This window comes from Nesoenas mayeri, assembly GCF_963082525.1.
Source record: "Nesoenas mayeri genome assembly, chromosome: 12".
NCBI classification, from domain to species: Eukaryota; Metazoa; Chordata; class Aves; order Columbiformes; family Columbidae; genus Nesoenas; species Nesoenas mayeri.
In genome coordinates this window covers 2834417-2854622 of record NC_137547.1, presented here as the reverse complement: position 1 = coordinate 2854622, position 20206 = coordinate 2834417, and the positions used below count along the sequence as shown (strand labels likewise).

Below are 20206 nucleotides of genomic sequence, written 5' to 3'. Positions count from 1 at the left end.
ACCCTACCACACATTTTCATAAATTCACCAAATTTCTCCTAACAAGCAGCTTCTTTGGTGTACTATTGTCTTCAGAAGACTGTTCCAGAAGCCCCCACTCTTCAATTATTAAATAGTTTAATTTCCAAATAAGTTACTTGTTGTGCCAGCACCAGCATCCATTCAGCTGACTTTCCAAACAGAGGGGTTTTCTTACTCATTTAGCTGCGCTCCTATTTTACACAGCTATCATACAAACAGTCAGCTTGTGCTTTGCTAGGCTAAACAAAATGTGGTTTTCCACTGTCATCACGAAAAATCATCTCTCTGTTGACTTAATCATTCTAGCATGATATACTGAATAGTGCTGAGATAAGAATGTACAGAAATAAATCACATCTGCTTTGTTATTCTCCTACTTTCTTCTTAAACCAGATTCTGATTATCCACAAATCTCTAAATTCACCTCCAAACTCCGAACACAATCTGTTACATGTGTGAACATGCAGCTCCAAGATCTGTGCTCAGTCCTCTGGGGATTCAAACGCAGACTAATCTGCATTTCATGAGACCACAAGCATCTTGGTTTACAAATGGACTATTCGTCACTTCTCTAAAGGCGGTAAAGCTCTGTGGCAAGGACACCTCACAAAGGCTTGGCTTTTTAGAACATAGAATTTTTTTCCTACAAATATATGACATGCAGCTCATGTACAAGCAGTTGATCATCCCATGACCGGGTGGAATGGTGCCCATCTTGGTGCTGCTGGAGGGTTTTTTCCTGAGATGTATATTTTTTCCAAAAGGTACTGTAGCTACCATGGAATTCTTACTTTAATGATTCCAATTCTAAGCTATTTACAGTCTGAAACCAAAGGTTTGGGTTAACCATACCAAGCCCACATTACAGTACTTGTATAGTGATTCTAAAGTGATTAAGTAAAAACATAAACTGAAAGCAAATCAGTTCACACTGCATCCTAAATGAAAAAAAAAGAAAACAAACAAACCAACCACCGCACACACACAAACCACCAAAGAACCCCAAAGCCCAGCACATCGGAGCCACTGCGACGGTTCTTCCATACAAACCTCGGCAGACCTTCGGACAACACAACAGCTTCAGGATCTGGCTGTGATCAATGCACGGTTCAGGGTTGTAACAGAATTCCTATGCCAGTGTCATACATATTAACTACTTCACAGAGATTTATAACTATTGTTTCAGGACATACAATACACTGGGAATAAATTTAAGAAATTCAGCATAGAATATATAGCAAAATAAGAAACTAAATAGCTTATTTATCTGCTATATTAAAAGTCTCTTCTCAATGTGTAAATAAATCTTTTACTGAAGGAACGTTAGGATTACAGCTTGACTGTATTTTTATGCTTATAACTCCCACTACTTATGAAATACTTCTGGTACAATGGAGATGAAAATGAACAACATTTAAAAACCATGAATGAATTCTTTTTTCCATTAAAGCATGTCAAATTCAGATTAACAAAAAGCCAATCATTTTTCTTTCTTTCATAATTGTTCTTTATTGTATCTGGCACCTAGGAAGTGTAGCAAAGCATGCATTAAACATATTTGAACGTCAGCTAAGCAGTGCTTTGTTACAGAAAAAAAAGTAGTATGATTTCTTTTTAAACGTTTTCTAGAACTTGGGGAGGTAGGGAAGGAACGGTTTAATGTGAATATCAACAATAAGTGACCGTCATTTATTCTTCTCGAATGCACAAGGAAACTGCACTATCGTGATATACTCAATGCTACACACATGGGTGGGAGTGTTGATGTGCTGGAGGGTGGGAAGGCCATCCAGAGGGATCTGGACCAGCTGGATCAATGGGCTGAGGCCAGTTGTCTGAGGTTCAACAAGGCCAAGTGCTGGGTCCTGCACTTGGGTCACGACAACCCCATGAACGCTGCAGGCTGGGGAAGAGCGGCTGGAAAACGCCCTGGGGGTGTTGGTGCCAGCGGCTGAACATGAGCCAGCGTGTGCCCAGGTGGCCAAGAGGCCACCAGCATCCTGGCTGGTACCAGCACTGGTGTGGCCAGCAGGACTAGAGAAGTGATTGTGCTGCTGTACTGGGCACTGGGGAGGCCAAACCTTGAATACTGTGTTCAGTTTTGGGCCCCTCATCATAAGAAGGACATTGAAATACTAGAGAGAGTGCAGAGAAGGGAGCGGAGCTGGTGAGGGGCTGGAGCACAAGTGTGATGGGAGCTGCTGAGGGACCTGGGGCTTCAGCTGGAGAACAGGAGCTGAGGGGAGACCTTCTGATCTCTGAACTGCCTGAAAGGAGCTTGGAGCCAGGGGGGTCGGGCTCTGCTCCCCAGGAACAAGCGCCAGGAGCAGAGGAAACGGCCTCAAGTTGCGCCAGGGGAGGTTGAGGTTGGATCTGGGAACAATTTTTTCCCCAAAGGGCTGTGGGGCACTGGAACAGGCTGCCCAGGGCAGTGCTGGAGTCACCATCCCTGGAGGGGTTTAAAAGGCATTTAGATGAGGTTCTCAGGGACATGGGGCAGTGCCAGAGTTAGGTTATGGTTGGACTTGATGATCCTGAGGGTCTCTTCCAACTGAAATGATTCTATGATTCTATAACACATGTGTGTGTCAGCACAGCTACACCACCACATATTTGTGAGTCTCTGCCAGCAGCCCAGTGTGAGCAGAGTGATCTGCAGGGATGGGCTGGGCAGGGAGCAGGCCTCCAGTGACTGCAGTGATTGCAGTGGCACTGGGACAAGGGCAGGTGCTGCAGTCCCAGCAGTGACTGTGCAGTGGGAACCCGCAGGGCCTTCCTGCTGCTGGAGCAGAGCTGGGGCACAGCACAAAGGCAAACTGCTGCAGGCTGAGGGAAGGTTAAAAAGGTTTCTGCTGCTGTGAAATATCTTGGAAACACACTATCCAAGCGTTTAAGCTGGTTTTGCTTCAGCAATTCATTCATCCATTTCAGAATTTGAAAAAAATCCAGCAGATGCATTTATTGGTGCTTGAGACTTCTGGGAAGGTAACGATAATAGAGAAATGTTTTTTCTGAAATACTGACTAGGTGTGTATAGTGTCTGGTCATTATTTAAGATTCTTACTAGCTTCTAGTTCTTAGTGCATATTGGTTTTTAAAATCTACATACATAAACAAAAACTAGACCAAATGGCTGAGTCTTTTTGAACCACAAAGAACACTGTCACACTGCTGCACTCACCAGCAAACAGCCACCGGTATTTCCTGAGCAGTGGATTCTGAACAGAATGAGTCTGTTGTACTAGTGCACATAGAGAGATTAAAAAACCCCACAAACCAAAAAAACAAACAAACCAACCAAAACCACAAACAAACAAACAAAGCAACCGTACCATGAATAGTTAAGCACAAAAAGTGTGATGGATGCCCAAGTGCACAGAGTCAGAAATCTTCATGTCACAGGGCTCCAGTTTTCTGCCATAAGGGTCTCATAACAGTGAGTGGTGGAGCTCTTCAGCGATAGATAAGATTGTTTAATAGACAGTACTTCTATGTCAGTTGCTCACTAATTTTTCATCCCAGGCATCTGAATAGCTCTGAGAAGTTTTAGTTTATCGGTTGTTTTCATGTGAATAAACTATAAACCGTCCAACCGTGCTAATAATTATACGACTGTTCCAGCCCATATCTTCCATTTCACCAATAGAGAAATGGAGACACAAATAACTAAGAATGTTTAAAAAATCAAGCAGTACAGACAGGAACTTGGAAGGTAACTGGGACTCTCCCAGCCACAGCCGCACTGTTCACCCAGTTCATCCTCATTACCCCACACAAACAGCACCTCAGAATTCCCCTTATTCACCATTTACCACCTATATCTTCTCTCCTTTGTACTATTTTCTTTATGGCAGACCAACGTGTTTAACCAAGTTTCTGACTGTTTGAAAGAAATAAGTATCACAATCTGAAAGTCACCTGCATCTCAACTACAAGACAAAAGGAGAGCAAGGGTATTACAGGCAGAGAAAACAATGCAAATCCTATCCTGAAGCCAGCAAGAATGCACAGAAACTTTACTCCAAAAAAAAAGACAAATAGTATTTCAAGTTAAGATCACAATATAAAATTATTAAAACTCCAAAGGATTGCATCCTGCCTAACTGCAGAAAAAACCACACAACTATAAAAATAAGCTGCTCAGGTAGACGTGTGTCATTTTTTTAAACTAAGTTTTGAATATTACTCAGCCCTAAGAAGAGATAAAGCACGTTTCATCGATGGACATTTAATTTGTGTCGAATACAGCGAGCAAGGTCCATGCGTGCCAAGGCACGAGGGCTCCGTGGTAGCTTCACCCCGTCCCCGAGCACGAGATACGCAATAAACTCACCAGCAAATTTTACAGCCTTTCTACACCCACTTAACGCTTCCCAACTTTCTACCAGCACTCCTACCCTTCCTTTCCTTTTATTAATAACACCAAGAGCTTTACAATGACCTATCTCTGCCGTTTGTACATTTTCCAGACCATTCATATGGAAGAGTGTTCTTTCTTCCAGCTATAGACTACGGAAGATGTAACACCTAAAAAAGCTGCACAAAGAAGGGGAATACAAGAGAGAGAAACATCTAAGGGAAGGCTTGCTCTCTTTATTGATCCAAGCCATGTAAAAGGATGGGAAAGAAAAGATTTTACCACCATGCAACATCAGAAATTAAACCGCAATAAAACAGCGGGATTATGTAGCAGTGGCTTGTTTAAAGTGAATGAGACAGAAGTAAGGTGATGCTTGGAGGTAGAGGTGTGCTGGATTATCACCAGCAGACACAGTTCGGAAAGAAAAACCTTTTGGCAACCAAGTCTTTTTTCAGAACAAGCTGCGATCATTCTAGAGCTGGTGAGTCGGTTTGATTTTCTTTTTAAGAAAAAAAGTAATTATTGATAGTAAGGGCACTAACGATCTTATCAGACCAATTATGGAACCGCAACAGGAGCAATCGGTGGCAAATTAACTTGTTTAAAGCTGGAATCTAACAAACTGTGCTAGATATTTCTAGATATCCTCTGATCCACAGTATAAATCTCTACTGCTAAAGAAAAACAAGAGAGAGAAAGCAAATATTTTTATTACCTGATTTCCAAAGAGATTGAAACCATTAATCGCTTCTAAAGCTGCTTTTGCCAGTCCCACGGAGCTGAGAAAACAAAATGACAACAGAAAAACAGAGGTATCATCATTCAAGCCCAGACTAAAATTTAACATGTTTGACAGCTTTCCGAGCTATGAGCTTTTCTTTACTTTAGTGCTTCAAATTCATGTTAATACAATGATGATGCGGTAAATTTGAGGGTGTTTGGTGGTGTGTTGGGTTTTTTTAAACTACTTCTCAGCATTTTTATGTGTCTTCAAATGTCAGAGAGCAGCAGGGCTGCTCTCCCCGTGCTGCTGGGCACCTGGCGCTGTGGCTTTCAGAGTCTTGCTGACGGTGTATTAACACAGGATTCACTTCAGCATAATATTTCAAGCCAGCTCTCACACATTAAACTTTACCAGACTGATTTCTGACTAGCTGTGGTTATAATGAAAGAACGCATCAATCTGCATTCAGAAAAGGAGGATTTTCGGATGTCAACCATACAGTGAAATGTCTTCCTTCAATTACTCCATCACTAGTATCCATCACGAAGGAAACAAGACCCAGAAACACTACCAACAAGCTTTCAAGTTAGCAAGTTCATGTTTAAAGACATTAAGCACAAGTTCTATCTACTAAAATCACTAATCATTATGTAGTTTTAAAATCAATTTATATACTAAAATATAATTTATTATTACGAAAATTACACTGTACACATAAAGATATACAAAAGAAGACTTTTACAAGGCTGTTTCATTTAAAAAATGCAGACTTAGACTTCCTAGAATTGAAAACAAAAACAAAAGCCCCAAAAAGCAGCATTCTCCCTCAGTACACATACACACTCAACGTAAGCTAATAGAAATCTATGTGCATTTGACAGGTTTATAGGAAATGCCAAATATGACAGGGCAGAATATTGAGACATTGTTTTAAAGAATCCATGACTATAGATGCCAACTTCACACGTGTCCATCCGACTGCAGTAAAGAGTTAAAGCATTAACATGCATGTAAAGCGCTACACTTTTGCACATTGATTCCAAAATTCTAGATGTTAATGTTACAGGGAAATAAAAAGTAAAATATGAAATGAGCTAGTTCACAACAGTGCTAGAGATTTCAAATGTAATCTATAACACCACCAGATTTGTGACAGTTCCACTGTGGAATACAAGGATTTGAAGCGTGGAAAGGACCTGGCACTGCTTGCTAAGGGGTGACACGAAAGCACAGCAACTAGAAATACCACACAAGTCCGGCTAATCAAATAAAACACACACCTTTTACAGTCTCTTAGGCAACCTCATAAAGCGGATTCAGAGCACTCAGTAAAACAAAGCTCAGGGTAATTCTCCCAAGTTTATTCATCGAATTAGAACTTTAAACCATGCCTTGGTCCCCGGTGAGCGACAGAGGCTCTGACCAGTGCGCCTGCATCTGGCTCTGCTCTCTCCCTCGCTGCCATCACCTTCAGAGCTCTCTGTTCCTAGTAGCTTACAATTCATTTGAAATATTTTTAGTCAAAACACTACAATAAATGAGACAACAGAAAAGGAAGATGGCAGAATAACAAGAAAGTACAAATGTCTACCTTGTTATATGGAAAAGTTAAGAAAGCTGAAGACATACAGCAAAAGATTAAAAAAGGAAAAAGCAGAATGTCTTGGGCTGACATGACAAAAGATTCAGAGTTAAAAACCACTGTAAGGTGTCCTGGTTTTGTTAAAAACAAGTTTCTCTTTTAGTGAATTTGCCTGTCAGCTAAAGCTTCATATGAGCTGCATTTTCCTGGAGAACCAGATACATGTTTTGATAAATACAGCAATGGAATGACAAGTTATTGATAAGCATGGATGGACATCTCGCCAGAGGGGCAACGAGAAACAGGTGACCAAGAGACTGACCAACTGTGTATAACATCCCATTCACGTGATACTTCATATAAAAGTGGGAGATCACGAGGATCTCGTCCCTTTTGTCCCTTTTCCTTATGGCGACATTAGGAGAGGACCTTGCGAGTCTTCCCTGCGAACTGAGGCCGGTGACAGACTGAGTCCAGCTCCAGTTGGCTGTAGTCCAGTCCAGGACTTCAGGTGCCAGCTATGCAGTTGCTGGGACTTTCCAGATTGGTTTTGTGTATTTTGTATTATTTTCTCTATTCTTATTAGTAGCATTAGTAAAACATTTTTAATGTTTCCAGCTCTCTTCTCTCTGTCCTTCTTTCCCTCCCAATCGCCTGTGCTGAGTGGGAAGTGGGGAGAGGAGGTCAACAATACACCTGCCAGGGTTTGATTGTCACCCTGCAATCTAAACCCTTGACGAAGTGACAGAACACGGTACGAGGCCATAGATCAATGCTGCGGGAAGACAGCAAGATAAAAATCAGGGGAAAGAACGGCAAGTTGGTGTGTCGTGCGGGAGAGGCGGCTGCGGGCAGCGAACACCCGCTCAGGGGCAGCTACCGGGTGTTTACAACTGGTACAATACACAAATTTGGAGAAAAACAAAATCAAACTAAACACACACAAACCAAACCAAATGGACACTGCTCTAGATAGATTTTTGAAAAGTCGGAAGTTTTAGGAAGTGAAAACAAGTCTGGGGAAAACAGAATACACCTATTAACTTAACAGTTTATTTATTAGCACAGTAATTCCTTGATTTTAAAGGTTATATCCTTTTTTTTCTCTAAAATTGATTATCCTCTCAGCCAACCACACTTTCCTTTTTGTTGCCGTGTTTTATTAGGATAAAAATTACACAGTACTGTCAAGCAAAGAATGAAAAATCAAACGATTTGCCATAGGACCTGCGTGCCCAGGGAATGGGGAACAAGGATGCCACAGAGATCACCAGGAGCGGCAGAAATCACAGCAGGGAAATGGTCCAACTAACAACAGTTGGGAATATGTACTTTCTGAACAAGATACTGTGTTTGTTAAAGTCAATAATGAAACAACACTAAGTTAGAAAGAATATTCAGAATATCACTATTAAGCTCCAAGTTCTGTTTAAGAGGAGTTGTGACACTATTGACAAACTGCACTATAAGGCCCAAAAACTCTGAGCAACCAAACTGTCAGAAAACTGCAGACATGGAGTGGGCTTTAACCTCAATTCCTGTACACTCCATGCAGCTTTTTGGGATCAGGGCAAACTTTTTACCTTTCTGCAAATAAACTGATTTGTACTATTCATTAATGTAAAATACAAAATTTAAAATGTTTACTAACTAATCAATATTTTAAAGATGGGAGACAATTATGATTGAAAATCGTGAAAAAAAATCAGTGCAGACTTCTAGAATTTGTTCACTTTAAGTACTGATTCACCTGGGTTGGTTTTAATATTAGAAGTCCTTTAGACACTGATTTCAGACTCTCTCATTCTTTTTAACCATTACCAACAGGTTTATAAAGCTCCATCTTTCTTTCTGAAACGTTGCCAGCAATAGTACTCATGGGATTTATTTCTAATTGGTTCAACAAGAGAAAGCTGTTCAGGTCAACTACATTCTGCTCTGAGCTGCTGCCGTCAAAGAGGTGAAATCCCTGTGTCAGGATCTGCTGCTGGAGAACGTGCTCAAGGGATAAACTGAACTCGGAAGCGTTGTGAATATAATTATTGTTCTGGCTTTGTTTGAAATACCTAAACAAAAATGGAATTGTTCTAACAATTGCTCCATTTTAATTATCACCTAGCAACGAATCACACAAATGGGTGTGATGACTCAGAACTGAACTTTTCCCAGGAGTTTAGTAAACTGCAAACACAGAAAATGAAAATCAGAGAAATCCCACACACTGAAATCTCTGGCACATGTTAAAAGCTCATATTCTTATTCTCCTTTCCCAATAACACTTCTCATACCAACAGTCAGATATTTTCAGAGCGGGGAAAAAAACTTACAAGGTAGAGAAGTAATAATTGTTCAACAGCAACAGCCACTGGTATTCAGATAATGTAAAACTACTCACTCTGTTGACAAAATGGAATGATACTGCTTGAAAAAACCTGAAGACAAATATGGATTCCTTCCTTGAAATCATTTATACTTTACATACTCTGTCATTATTCTACCATAACACCTACTGCAATTGATCGGTGTTTTTCTACCTCTAGTTATTCAAAGGCCCTGGACACTTCAGTGCTCCCACAAATGCTACTTGCAAATGAAAATATCAATGTCTCAGCAATAAAATACTGCTTCCTTTTCCCATCACGCAATATTTCTTCACATTACAGTGGTATACCAAGCAGTCCACCATACGCACAAGCACTACTTAGATTCCTATAAGTTCCATCGGTAACTGAGAGGACAAAGTCCCCCTAAGAACAAAGTCCAAGGATCGCTGCAGTATCAACACCGTCTTCGAGAGATGAACAATCACACAACATAACACACTTCAGAGCTCTGATCACACTTCAGACACTTGCTTCATTCCTAATCCTTAATGCTTTCCTGTTGGGCAAGTTAGAAAAAAGGTTTTCTAATAAACATTATGCTTGTGTCTTTCCACAGAAAACACATTCTTCATACTCTATAATTTAATAATGGAAAAAACTGACTGTTTTAACAGTAAAGATAAAATGTATTTTAATACATATGGTCAGTCCTCCACTCAGCAACCTGCTCTGAAGATGCTGTGTTAACCTGTTGGACTGCATTCCCAGAGCAAAAGACGCTGCTTGCAGATGGCCCCAGCACAAAGCACCCCAAACACTCTTTAAATGTTCCCCTAGAAATTTCACAGGATCATGAAGTCACTGTTTGGAAGGGACAAATGGAACTCAACTAGTTCAACATGAAATCTCACTTGAAGAAAATACAACAAACAAGACCGACTCAAGTGACCCAGCACCTCTTCTAGACAAGTGTCAAAAGCCTCCAAGGATGGAGTTACCGTAAGTTCTTTGCAGTGCCCTGTGCTGGTGCTTCACTGTGCTACCAGGGAAGAGGTTTCTTAGCACGTCCCTCCTGCGCCTCCCCAGGTGCAATGTGCAGACCTCCCCGCAGCCACCCATTAGTGTGATTTCTCACGGATTAGCAAGGGCACTCTGGCCACCATAGCACTATGGTCACATCTGACCTTGACCCACATTGGGGCAGGGGAAGCTGGCACTAACTGAGAGAAACTGTATTTCCAGCTTGCTAAAAAAGCATTAGTAAATTCACTTAAACATCATTTGTAATTCCCAGTATCTTTTAATTGTTAGATGTACCCTCTCAATAAAATATCTGAGGGCAAACACTAAAATTTGCTTATTCTTGGCAACTGATAATCAAAACACAGCTTGAAGCATCCACATCCTTAATCCTCCTCCCATTCAGTTTCTTGGCTCCATCCAAGAACTGTGCAGTTCAACTGGAACATCAAACACCACAAGGAATGTTAACAAAACAAACAACAAAACAACCAACAATCCCACAACAACAGTAATAATTTCATAACTAGACAAAATGAACTAGAAGCAGGAAGGACAGCAGGATAACAGTGTAACCTCCACACTAGCGAGAAGAGCAAGATCCAGGCTCTGCAGTCTCACATGTGGAATATGAAGACACTGCACTTCGGCAACTCCATTACTCTCGCAGCACATATGGGAGATGTCAAAACCATTCTGCGCAGGTACTCAGCAGCTGCCCGGAGAACAGCTTGATCAAACGGTTACAGAACAAATTAATTTTTCAGAAGTTCAGCCGTATGGGAAGGTGATCACGCTATAATAAAAGCTGTTACAAATCTTGCCTTTGAACCAGTAAAAGACGTCAATTTGCATACATCAAGGAAGACCTGGCCCACAAGGGGGTTCACTATTTATCATTTATTAGAAGTGTTTTGAATGGTACTAAGACAGAATACCAAGGTTGTGCAAAGACTTAGAATATCTGCATCTTCTAACACAGGGCATAATTTGCAGTTATTAATGAACTCCATATTATATAACTTCTTTAAAAAGAAAGCCTCTTCCAACAGAAGACAACAATTAACTCCTAATTCTCATGGGGACTTGCAGTGTGAGTTTTAAGGGCATCCTGTAAACTGTTTTGGAGTGTGTAACCACTGAAGAGAGACGTGCGTCATCCATGACCAGCCCTGATAGCTAGAATCACTTCTTGAATTTAAAAAAAAAATTTAGAGCTCTTTTAAGTAGATCCACTACGATAGGAGCACAACAAAATCCAGAGAATACTTTAGTGCACCCAGGGCTTTCCTCAAGAATATGTAACACACCTCTTGAAGCACATTCCTCTTCCATTTGTTCTGATTTATGAGAATGAAGGAAATTGTCTCCTGGCTTCCCACAGTGAAACAGCGTATCAACATCCTCCCAAGGAAAGACAAATAGAGGCAATACCAGTTTCTGATGACCAAAGTCTACTTCTTAAACTAAGACCAAGCTCTGTGCTTCCTTTTGTGCCAGCTCAATGATCTCTTAGACTGGCTCACTCCAGCTCATAAGCTTCACCCTTAGAAAAAACAGCCTATATATGTCAGTCCTGATTAAGACAAGACAATGTGGCCATTTCCATCTGGGTAAAAGATGTTCAGTTTTCCCTGGAGGAAATTCACATACTGAATAACCAGAATGCTGCAAACAACAGAAGACAAAGGAATTTCAGCATTCCTTTTGTGAATTTGTGTGAAGCGAGATGCGGAAGGACGTATATGATCCTCTACGTGACCGCTCACATAGTCTGGCATTTGACAGTTCTACAGACATACGAGGAAGACAAAAAACCCAAACAACTAATAGAGCAGATTATAGACCAGCAACTTAGACTTGTCAGTTCTCATACTGATATTAAAGCTCTACTAAAGCCCTGAAAAAAAACATATCTAAATGAAGTGTTTTGTTGCAATGACATGTAATTATATCTATAGCTTAAAATATGGGCCTGTATGAAACTAAGAAAAATTATTTCATTCTGAAATGAGAACACAGATTCATTTTACAACATCAAAGACTGGAAGAAACATGTCTGTTATTTGCAAGTCCATGATAATTATGATAATCAATGATATTTTAAAAATCCTAAGATATCCAAGCTATAGCCATTTTTATGGTTAATAAAACCTCAGAAGTCAAAAAATGAGGAAAACAATACTAAGACTAAAACAATGTTAAGAACGTTCCTGAGTGTCTCACGGGACAGGGGCCAGAACTCCAGTTGTTTGCAGCGTCTGAAGAGCCTGAAAAAGCACTTGGCCCTGGACCATCCTCCCCAGAGCCCAGCACCTTCCTCCCAGCACAGTGGCAAGAGAAGGTCTAGACTCTCCATACAGCATCTCTTGAAATCAGGAAATTCCTAAAAATTTTTGTCAATCCAATCTACTGCACATGCCCCAGGAGCCTGAACTCTTTGGAACACAATATTCAGAATTATATGCATGCAGCTGCACACAATTATTGGAATTTGAATACTCGAATAGCAAAGCATCTATGTGGTTATTTCAGCATGCTTACAATGATGAAATTATGCTTCACATTTTCCCAAAATACCTCTCAGTCCTTAGAGAGCCTTAACTTAGTTCAGATGGTATTTTAATGCACTATTATTTTTAACTCACCCTGTGAATTATTTTGATTCCTATCACATTTACTTGCTTTGACTGCAAGAGCTCCATGTGCTCCCCTACCTCGAATGCAGCTCTGGGCTGCCGTTGTTGTATTTGCTTCCCCTTTCCCAGACACCAAAATCCGGTACCCGATAGGCTCTTTCCACGCAAAACACAAGATTTTGAATGAACGACACCTACGGGAAAGAAAGAAACAAAGAGAAGTGACTGAAGGAAAATGAAAGCATCTTCTCCTCTGTTCATTTTTTCAAAAAGACAAAGCTGGTTTTCCTCAGCCATCATAACTGTGCTTTCCACCCTTTCTGTTTTTCCTCTGGACACTGATGGTGCCAGGTTCAGATATTTTCTTTAAAACTAGTTTTTAATCACAAAATATTAAGACCCGTCCCAAATTAGATGATGATGTGATTTATGTAAAGGTCCTACACAGCCAGGGATAAAAGTGTTTTCATGTTCAAGACACGTGCTTGAAGAGCTTCAAAAAGGTGGCATTTGGATCTTTGGAAAATAATTTGTGCTAAAAACATCAGAGAGCAAAAGAAATGAAATTCTACAATATTAGGACACAGAAATCTTGGTGCTGTTTCTTAATTCATTTTAAGAGACTTGATATGCCAAAGTTTTATTGTATTAGCTCCAGATAATAGATACTTATGCAGATTCAAACACCTCTGAACTCATCTATTATCATTAAAATCTCCTCTTGGAGCAGCATGTTTCAACGGAACACTAAGGTATTTAAGGGTATTTTAAGGTATTTAAGGGTATTTTAAGGTATTTAGGGGGACTTATTTAAGCAGATACTTTTTCCTCATTTGCGCGCTGCAAGAGACACTCAGAGTTACTCAACTGTAGAAAAGTTAAGTTGATGATAAATTTTACAGTTCTTTTCCAAGAGTCCACAGATTAGAACTTGCAAGAAGTTGAACCACAAGCACAAGATTTATACCGGTTCATTCACTAAAGCGGGGATTTCATCCCCTTCCATCCAAGTTACTCGAGGGGATTCTGTGGGAAGCGAATATTGCAATGACTCTGAACACAACCATACTGGGGAACTGCACAGCAGGATCTGCTTTACTACAGTCAAATGATTTATTTTTTAATGAGTTAGGAGATACAACAAAATCTTTTACTGAAAGTTATTTGTTTCCATTTTAATTTACCTGCATACCTCTGTTTTGTCTTTTTATCTCAATTTTTCTTTAAATCTTAGAAAAGTTACTATGTCAGATACACTCTTTATGCCAATATCAGGCAACCAGCAATACATACAATTTTACACTTATTTGTCTCTCTATATATCTTATGCCTTTGCTAAAATTTCACTATGGGGTGCTCATGTACTATTATCTGTACACTAAATCTTTTCATAGCGGGTACTTTCAAGGAAAGAGACTGTCCCACTCTTCAGATATGCCCAGCATTATTCACCCCTGGAATTCAGTGTTTGGTTGTATTAAACTGAACTTTCTCTGAATGCAGCCAGTGAATAACAGTATGGCTCCTTCTGTTTCTATCATTAACTAAAATTCAGATGCATTAGCTAAAAGAAGAAGCAAAAAGCACCACACAGAAATATATAACCTTACCCATGACTTTCTACCAGCGATGATGTTCAGAACACAAGAAAAAACAATGGTCAGTTAGGGATATTTTCTGAGACTAACTAAAGGTTTCCAAAGAGCAGATTTACAGAAAAAAAGGCAGCAGACCACTGGTTGCAAAGCAAAATCTGCAGAGGACAATCACTCCTATCATGGGCATGTAAGTGGCACTCTAGTTTTCGTGTAGGTAACTGCTCCCAAATTCATTCAGTCACACAATTATATACTGATCTCTTTATAACTGATGCAAAGATGCCATTAAATTAATTTTTCAACTGCAAACAGATGCAACCAGAGGGAATTCATTGGCAGCTGCCATGCCTGGGACCCAGCGCTCGCCTCCGAAGCCAAGAGCTGTGTGTACAAACACGTCCATGCCAACAGCAGCCAAACCCCGACCATCTGCCAGCACCTCCCTGCACCCGCGCTGCCGAGAGCCCTCCGCCAAGGGCCAAACCAATCCTGCACCGGCAGCACTGCAAGGAAACAGCCAGCGTGACGTTTGGGGAGCAGACTTCCAGTGCCACCCGGCTGAATTATCCAGACGCACAGGAAAACTCGGAAATACCATCATTATGTTAATAAGATCGAAGAACATATTCAATTGTTGGAGCTATACAAGGACTAATAGAATGTACAGGTCTGTGGTATATCACAGTATGAATCTCCGGAGTCCACAGATTTCTAGAGTACAGTTGCAATGAAAACTACATCCTGACATTGAAGTGGAGAAAATCCATTGACTGGAGAGTCTATACACATGCACGTTTGCTGCAGATTCTGTAATTAAATGCAAACATCTGGAGGATAATACAAATTATAAATCAAGCTAAGCAAATACGTAATTATATACATTTGCCTCCTCACAGACATAAAGGCAAATCAGAGAAAATAATGTAGACCTATCAAATGATCTAACTAAATGAGAAAGGAGACCAGTTGCATCATTTAGTTCTCTCATTTTCTAAAGAAAAAACATTAATGAAGTTGTACATTTAAGAAATATAATGCAAATACACTATTACAGGAAAAATCACCCCTTTTAAAAATGGTAGTACCATAAATGCATTTAAGCTTTGTAAGACAATACAGCAATGACTACTAAATAGACCACAGTAAATTTAAACAAATCCAGATTAAGGAAATTGGGGAAAAAAAAAAAAAAATAAAAAAAAAATCAATCTGTGTTTTCCGTTCCTGCCTCAACACACAACCTCGATTTAGAGCAGGACAGCAGGTTGTCCTGACATGACTTGTCCTCAAGTCAAGGTCATGTTGGCTATTATGTTATTTACAGAACAGTTAACAATTGTACAAACATCTCTTACCATGACATACAATCGTTTTATTTTCAATTAAAGATACACCAAACTTTTTAACACCCATAGACGCTTGCATATCTAATACCTTATTAGCTATTAATTTATTTGACTACCCATTCATGCTGTTTATCTTTTCTGACTTCCACTAGATACACAGAATATCTGCAGTGTATTTCCAGAACAATTATTTTAGAGTTGGTAATTAAATGAAACCAAGAATAAAACCCAACTTAATAAAGCATGTGTTTCAACATTGGAAATCGATTTGTACCTCATCTGTGTTGTAGACAATCTGCAGTCCCGAAGAGATCATCTCAACCAAATAGAGGAGAAATAATGACACGGCATTTATCTGAAGTAATTAAAGACAGAAAGGAAATTATAATTAACTTTATGTTTATTGGAGTCGAATAGACAAACATGCTCAATGTGATATTACCCACTAACAAAGATGGTCCCACTATAACACAGTTTTGGATCTTCAAAAATATTATCCTAACCTACCAATATCCTAGATGTAGTAATGTGGAAAAAATCGGCAGGAAAAAACACCACAAACCAGCATTGTTGTCCTTGTCTGCCACAGTATCCTTTCTTTGAAATGATTTGAAACTATGACATTAAAGTGTGTTTACTTAGACATCCTGCTTTGACCCATGGGCAATCACTTCAGTCACAAGCTCTTTCATGTTTACACATATGACAATTTATTAGCAAGTCAAGCACCAAGAAGGCAAGTAGCATGTTGAATAGTACACAGCACATTTAAAAGAAATCACTTTATCCCGAACTGGAATTTTACTGTTAGCAACTGACAGAAGTATCATTACAGCATTCAGCTGTGATTACATTTGGGAAAAACTGTTTTCTTTCGTACTTGTACACAGCATTTATTATTAACAGTAATCACCTTCGGCAGCTGTACAGATGAGCATCATCATATCAATTTATTAATGAATCAAAGAAAACTGCTTTTGTTACACAGCGTTCTTGTATAATTGAGAATCCGTACAACTTCTATAGACAAAACAAGTTTATTACAATAACTTGCTTCATGAGCTATAAAATGCTAATCTCATTATATGAAATCTAGGGAAACCATCTAGAGCAAAAAACAGCAGACCAACTCCATAATACATTCAATTCTTCCCAACTGAATCACCTCAGTTCCTCTGTTTTCTGTTGTCTCCACAGAGCTGAAAACCCTCAATGTTTCTGAGATTTGCTAAAGCGCATTTATGTTTATGGGAGGGACTGAGTTCCCACAAAAACCAGAGACTTTTTACTATCAGACAGGGCTCCCCAGCTCCTGAAATCTTTGTCTCCTCCTGAAGATAAAAGATGTGTATGTTCAGGAAGCTTCACGCCAAAGTCCAAAATTCTAACTTAGGGTAACTCTACCCATGATTTTCACAGAATCACCGAATCCCAGAATGTCAGGGGTTGGAAGGGCCCTGGAAAGCTCATCCAGTGCAATCCCCCCATGGAGCAGGAACACCCAGATGAGGTTACACAGGAAGGTGTCCAGGCGGGTTGGAATGTCTGCACAGAAGGAGACTCCACAGCCCCCTGGGCAGCCTGGGCCAGGCTCTGCCACCCTCACCCCAACAAGTTTCTTCTCATCTTTCAGGGGAACCTCCTGTGTTCCAGTTTGCACCCACTGCCCCTTGTCCTGTCACTGGTTGTCACCCAGAAGAGCCTGGCTCCATCCTCCTGACACCCTCCCTTTCCATACTGATCCCCAGGAATGAGTCCCCCCTCAGTGTCCTCTTGTCCAGCTCCAGAGCCCCAGCTCCCTCAGCCTTTCCTCACACGGGAGATGCTCCACTCCCTGCAGCATCTTGGTGGCTGCGCTGGACTCTCTGCAGCAGTTCCCTGTCCTGCTGGAACTGAGGGGCCACAGCTGGACACAAGATTCCAGGTGTGGTCTCCCCAGGGCAGAGCAGAGGGGCAGGAGAACCTCTCTGACCTACTGACCACCCCCTTCTAACCCACCCCAGGTCCCATTGGCCTTCCTGGCCACAAGGGCCCAGTGCTGGCTCATGGTCCTCAGAACACACATTTCCTGAATCCAACACATTTACTGTATAAACTATTTAAGTGATGTTGACAACATGAAATTCAATAATTATTGATCTACTATCACTTGTGAATAATTTCACTAGCAATTTCTGAACTAAAAGCAGTACCCAGTTATGGAATGCAGGAACAAGGGTAAGAATGCGAAAAGGAGCGTGAAGGTAAAGACAAAGGAAAAAAAGAGCAAAGCAACACTTTGTAAAATCAAAGACAAGAAAACAATCAATTATACAATGACTCTGGCTAGGAACCACTATGCAAAATAGTGAACGACAATTTGTAACTAGACAAAGCTTTTGACAGTGTACATTAAATCTTTACTATGAATGAAAACTGCTCGGACTTACAGAAAATTAAGTGAGGAATGTTAATAAAAAATACAATATTCAATGTAAGATTACACTAAAATTTTCACTTTCCTAAGTACCTCTACATTGTTTGCCAGGATTATTTATGGACAGCCATCTGTTGGTCTCAGAAAGAATCAACTTGATAAACAACCAACCAGCTACCTCCACAAATCACAGTTATTTCAGTATCTTCTGGCCAAAACATGCTACTGAGTTATATTTCAAAACAGTCTCTTTTTCAGCAAAAGATGCAGAAGGCATCTCAATTTTATCAAGTACAATACGTCTAACACAAATCTAAACAGAGACAGCTACATAATGAAAAAATGGAAGCAACAGTAACACTATTTAAAATCATCCAACCTTCCATTTACACGCACATGCATATTCTACCTGCAGGTGACCGTATTCCTTATGGGAGAAGACTTCATCTCCAGTGTCTGCACTGAAAACAGAGTGAAGGCACCCAGATGGTTTGGGGTCCTGCTTAAATTGCTGAACCTAAAGGTGAATTAAAGACAAAACATAAAATCAAAGTCAACAATTTCAGCATGTTTGGCAACCACAAATTCACTACGTAACTCAGGTATTCAAAATGTATTGATATAACTACGTAAAAATCTCAAACAGTTCCTGAAACTTATTAGAAACTACTTCATACATACTTAAAAGATACATATACTTAAAGAATACAGATATTCAGCTCATCTATCTCGTCTCCCTGGGTTTGGTAGAAAAAGATCTGTAATAGCTGCAGCTACTTAGTCCCTTTCATCGTCCTTCTTTTACTGGTGCTGAAATCTTAGCAGCAAGCAAGGCAAGGCCTAGCAGGGCTACCCAGCGTTCCCAGCCCTGCAGCACAGGCAGCTTGCAGCACACACACACAGCATGCAGCACACACACACAGCATGCAGCACGTGCAGCACGTGCCCCTGCAGCGTACACAGCATGCAGAGCACACAGCATGCACCCCTGCAGCACACACAGTAGCAGCGCACACAGCATGCAGCACGCACACGTGCTGCCCCTGCAGTACACACATGCCGCCCACCCGTGCTCAGCGGGCTCCAGAGCCGTCCCTTGCAGCGCAGCGTGCCACCAGCTCCAGCTGCTCCTGCACACCTTCCTGGCCTGTCCCAAAGAGCCTATCCCCACCCAGCTCCCCACCAGCCCCGCTGACCCCATGGGATCACACCCCACAGCCACGCATGTCCTTCCAGTTCCTCCGCTTTGTTCCCCATGCTGCACACATGGGTGTACGGGCATTTCTGAGGCACCCAAGCACCCCCATATGCCCCAGCAAGGAGACAAGAGTTGCCTTGGGATGTATAGGACAGCACCATACCGCTGTTCTATAGATACCTCCCGACTTCCACACAGACACATGTGCCATCCCCCTGTGCCTTGTGTTCACCCCACGCAGTCTCCTGGCTCCCCCAGCCCCACGGCCTCACCCTGGCCAGCCCGTCACCTTTCCTCCCTTAAAGCTCTTCTCGAGCACAGGAGCCCAACACTTACATTGGGAACAATAGTTTTAATAATTTTTATGAATCGTGACCTATGACAATATGACCGAAGTTTTAAAACAAAAAATAAATTATTATTATTATTATTAATAATAACTTTTAAGCCTATTAGGCTTCTAGGTTAGATATTTACAAAAGTGTTCAGAAATTGCCACATGTAGATCATATAACAAACTAAAAGCTTCAAAAGCTAAGAATATTTAGTATAAAAGAGTACATAAGAAAGCAAAGATGTATTCTGGTGAGCAGAGCTTGTGACATTCAGATGTGCAATTAAATGTTTACAGATACTGGAAGGCAAACGTTATAGCTTAAAAGAAAAAAAGAAAAATAGGAAAAAAAAAAATCATAGGTAGAACAGTACCCTGGATTAAAATGATTCTTTATTCATGGCTGCTATCCCGGGACCTCAGAATAAGCCTCTAGGATATGGAATCTCTTACGATGGAGATGGAATGCAAGAAGATGAATTGCTAACACAAGAGGTTAAGAGCAAAGGGGTGAAATAAGAACTATGGTGGTTTTAAAGCAGTTTTGATTTCTATTTCATCACAAAATGCAGTCTCTGCTACCTTACAAATCTGTTTGAGAAAACAATCTGAACTTTCTCTGCCAATAGGGCAGAGAAAAGAAA

The 20206-nt window shown here is 40.6% G+C and overlaps 1 protein-coding gene across 1 annotated transcript in view; it reads right to left on the bottom strand.

The window, feature by feature from the left end:
- Positions 1-20206, bottom strand: part of PHKB (phosphorylase kinase regulatory subunit beta) — a 77893-nt gene that overhangs the window by 41320 nt on the left and 16367 nt on the right. The window contains 4 exon segments of the mRNA XM_080351895.1: positions 5097-5160; positions 12749-12864; positions 15889-15969; positions 18440-18547. Of these exon segments, the coding sequence (XP_080208021.1) occupies positions 5097-5160; positions 12749-12864; positions 15889-15969; positions 18440-18547 (369 nt within the window).